Source organism: Aythya marila, assembly GCF_965140915.1.
Source record: "Aythya marila genome assembly, contig: HAP1_HAP1_SCAFFOLD_307, whole genome shotgun sequence".
NCBI lineage: Eukaryota > Metazoa > Chordata > Aves > Anseriformes > Anatidae > Aythya > Aythya marila.
Window position 1 is genome coordinate 14,574 of NW_028137114.1, and position 4,403 is coordinate 18,976.

The 4,403-nt window shown below is 44.8% G+C and overlaps 1 protein-coding gene across 1 annotated transcript; it reads right to left on the bottom strand.

Moving 5' to 3' along the window:
* Window positions 1-637: 637 nt before the first annotated feature.
* On the bottom strand, window positions 638-4,195 carry LOC309891188 (very low-density lipoprotein receptor-like). Its single transcript, XM_082785567.1, has one exon. It carries the CDS (start codon window positions 4,131-4,133, stop codon window positions 2,133-2,135), a length of 2,001 nt encoding a protein of 666 aa, XP_082641693.1. The 5' UTR covers window positions 4,134-4,195; the 3' UTR covers window positions 638-2,132.
* Window positions 4,196-4,403: the final 208 nt, after the last annotated feature.

A 4,403-nucleotide genomic window follows, 5' to 3' on the forward strand; every position in this document is an offset into this window, starting at 1 on the left:
CCACCCCAAGAAGAGAAGGAAACCCTAAAAAACAGAAGAAATCCCCCCAAACCATAGATTCACTCCCCAAAAAACCTTAAACTCACCTGATGTTCTCCAAACACCACCATTTACCTTTATCCACCATCATGACCAACGAGAACCCAACAAAACCCAAAGAGACCCCCAAACACCTCAAAAACTTCCCAAAAACGTACGGGACCACCCCAAAAATACAGAAGAAAACCGCAAAAACCATGAATCTGCCCTAAAAGTCCCCCTAAACCTACGTGATGTTCTCCAAAACCCACAATTTACACTTTTCCAACATGATGACCACGGAAAACCCAACAAAACCCAACGGAGACCCCAAAACATGTCAAAAATACCCCAAAAAAGAACTGGATCAGAAGAAAAAACCCAAATACTATGAATTTCCGCCCAACACCACCCTAAACTCACGTGATCTTCTCCAAAACCTAAAATCCACTCCCATTTACCTTAACGACCAACAAGAACCCAACGAAACCCAACGGAGACCCCAAAACATGTCAAAAACAACGCAAACAAGACCAGGATCATCCCAAAAAACAGAATAAAGGCCCAAATTCCATAGATCCACCCCAAAACCACCCTAAACCTACCTGATGTTCTCCAAAACCCACAATTTACACTTTTCCACCATGATGACCACGAAAAACCCAACGAAACCCAACGGAGACCCCAAAAAACGTCAAAAACCCCTCAAAAGTGAACCGAATCAGAAGAAAAAACGTGATTTAACCCCCCAAAAAAACCTTAAACCTGTTAGGATGTTCTCCTAAATGTACAATCCACTCCCAACCACCAGAAAACCCAACGGAAACCCAACAAAACCCAACGGAGACCCCAAAACACATCAAAAACACCCCAAAAAAGAACTAGATGAGAAGAAAAAAAAAAACAAACAAACATGAATTTCCCCCCAAAACTACACTAAACTCACCTGATCTTCTCCAAAACCCACAATCCACTCCCATTTACCTTAACGACAAACGAGAACCCAATGAAATGCAACGGAGACCCCAAAACACATCAAAAACATCCCAAACAAGAATGGGAACACCCCAAAAACCAGAGGAAAATCCCAAATACCATAGATCCACAACAAAACCACGACAAAACCTACATGATGTTCTCCAAAACCCACAATTTATATTTTTCCTCCATGATGACCTCGGAAAACCAAACGAAACCCAAAGGAGACCCGAAAAAACATCAAAAACACCCCAAACAAGAACGGGATCAACAAAAAAACTGGAAGAAAATCCCCCAAAACAATTGATGCACCCCAAAACAACCCTAAACCTACCTGATCTTCTCCAAAACCAACAATTTACACTTTTCCACCATGATCACAACGGAAAGCCCAATGAAACCCAACGGAGACCCAAAAACACGCTAAAAACACCCCAAATAAGAACGGGATCACACCCAAAACTAAAAGAAAATTCCCAAAAAGCTCAGATCCAATCCCAAAACCACTCTAAACTCAATAGATCTTCTCCAAAGCCCACAATCCTATCCCATTTAACTTAACGACCAACGAGACCCCAAGGAAACCCAACGGAGACCCCAGAATATGTCAAAAAAAAAAAAACAAACAAGAACAAGATCATCCCAAAAAAACAGAAGAAAAAGCCAAATACCATAGATTCACCCTCAAACCAACCTTGTTGCAGGAAGCACGGTCGAAAGCACGACAGACACACCGTAGAGTCAGATCATGCTCCATTTTATTGCCCGAATAGCCTAACTTTTATAGAGAACTTAACAGGGGTGGACAGTGTTTCACACAAGATTATTGGTCAAAAGCACTCAGACAAACAGCTACAAGAAAACAACCCCACCTGCAAGAAAACAACCCCCTTGTGATTAGCAGTCACATAGACCTTGTCCTTGAGGCCAGCTACTGGTAACAATATTTTCCTGAATTCCTCAATTGGGCGATGTGGGAACACTGTCATGGGAACTTCTCATAGTTGCCCTGGTAGCTTGGTTTGCTCAGCTACAGCAAGCCATGGGATTTTTGCTGTTTCAAGAAATCCCTCAACAATTCCCCCTTCTTCTTTTGAGCAAACCAAGCCTGACACAGCAGTTTTACAAGTAACTCTTTAGCTATACTTACAACACACAACGATGATTACCACCACCATAAACCAAATCCTTAATCCCCTTGTGATTAAACCCAGCAACCATCTACACTTTGTTTCAAACAAGTCAGTGAACCATTGATTGAAAGGATTGATACCATATTGAATCTTTCTCATGTGCTCTTTCAGGAAAGTAATGGATTTGTGAATTGACACATTATGATCAAAAAGGTTTAAACAGTACATTCCCTTAAAGTCCTCACACCCATTCCTTTGAGCCAAAAGCAAGATGTCAATAGCAGCTTGATCCTGTAAAAGCAGATGTTGCAGACTATTTTGATCTGGTAACATCTCCTCAAGTATCTCTGTCGTGGCATAGGCTTGCCTCTCGGCCCAGCATACCAATTTTTCTAAGTTGTTACATGCGGCCGCAGATGCCACTCCAGGCACTGAAATTGCTAATGCCGCTCTAGCTGCAACCCCACACAATTCAACATTATCATTGCAATCCAATGCAAGCAATGTCCATTTATGTCTGGTGATCTCACGCAACTGTAACAAGCTAGGAGCAAATACAATGAGTTTATCTATGTAACATGGACATCTGATAGCATTTGCAGGGATACCTTGCCAGGCCCCATCCCCACAAATCAGAAGCACATCAGGAGGTAAGGCCAAAGCTGTACAATTGTTCCAAACACTGTAGTTGTTACCCCTTGTCTCCATGCTACAAACCCCTAAACCCTGCTTAGCAGCGTCATTGCAATCACAGGTGTTATTTGTGTCTTTGTACCAGTATGACCTTTTCCAGGTTCCTGTAGCAGGAATCATCTGATATCCACGGCTACGTTCACTTTTGTAGCCACCTTTCAGGTTGATACACATTTGACTACAGATACCAAGGTTTTGACATTCATCAATGTCTCCACAGTTTCTCTTGTCTATAAACTCAAACCCAGCTGGACAGTCACATTCATTTATGATGCATTCCTTCAGGGGCTCATCACCCCAGTCCTTGCAGTCTCTCTGCTGGTTACACACTTTATTGATATCTATGCATTCTCCACTTCTGCACTTGAATTTGCCAGGTCCAGAACACTGAATAACATTGTTACAGTTTGCTTCATCAGTGCCATACAGACAGTCTCTCACACCACTGCACTGCCTACTCCCATGGACACAGTTCCCATCTTCACATCTGAAATGGTCTGGCCTGCAGGTCCGAGAAGGGCAGTTAATTTCATCACTTCCATCCTTGCAATCAGGATCTCCATCACATCGCCACTTCTTGTGGATACATTCACCTGAGCCGCACTGCACCTCACTCGTAGCACACTTCACTGGAGGTGCAGGCTGGCGGCCACACTGCTCCAAAGATTCATCCGAGTGGTTGGAGCAGTCAGCATCATCATCACACACCCAGCTGATAGGGATGCAGGTAGAACTCTTGCACTGAAACTCATGAACACCACAGGTAGGAGGTGCACACTCCAACTCATCGCTACCATCACTGCAGTCATCTTGAACATTGCAGACAAAGCTTTTGGAAATACATTGCCCACTACTGCATGTGAATTCTGCTGCACTACAAGTCACAATGCCACAACTCTCTTCATCTTCTCCACTGTCGCAGTCCTTTTCACCATCACATTTCCAGGACACTGGGATACACTGGGTTGACTGAGGACCACAGCTGATTTCATTTACCCGGCATGTTCTCGTATGACACAGCTCAGCACTCTCATCAGACCCATTTTCACAGTCCGGATCCCCATCACACTGCCATCTATTTGGCACACACTGACCACTGTTGCACACAAAGTCAGATTCAGCACACGTCTTCTTCACACAAGCACTCTCATCACTGCCATCTGAGCAGTCTTCACATTTTGCTCTAGCACCGTCGGCAGCAGTGCACAGGCCGGCGAGGGCGAGCAGCAGGCAGAGTGCCCCGCAGCGCGGCAGCGCCTGCCGCCGCCCCGCACCGTCACCTGTGTCACTTATACTACTCCTATTACCCATGCTGTTAGTGTCAGTGGCATCCTCCTGGCACCGTTTCCGTCTTTGTCGCCCCTTACTCTCCCCCTTTTCTTTTTGCCACTGACCATTCACCACAAATGGATGAGACACATGATTACTAGTTAGGAAAGAGAGTGTAACGTCTGCTATACGGCTGCAGGCCGTGCCAGCTGCAACCCTAGAAGCTGTTTGTGAACGAGCCTGACGGTGGTCATTTGGCGGTGTAATCTGCGTCTCTGCTCTCCTGCCCTGCAATAGAGCTAAATCGTCATT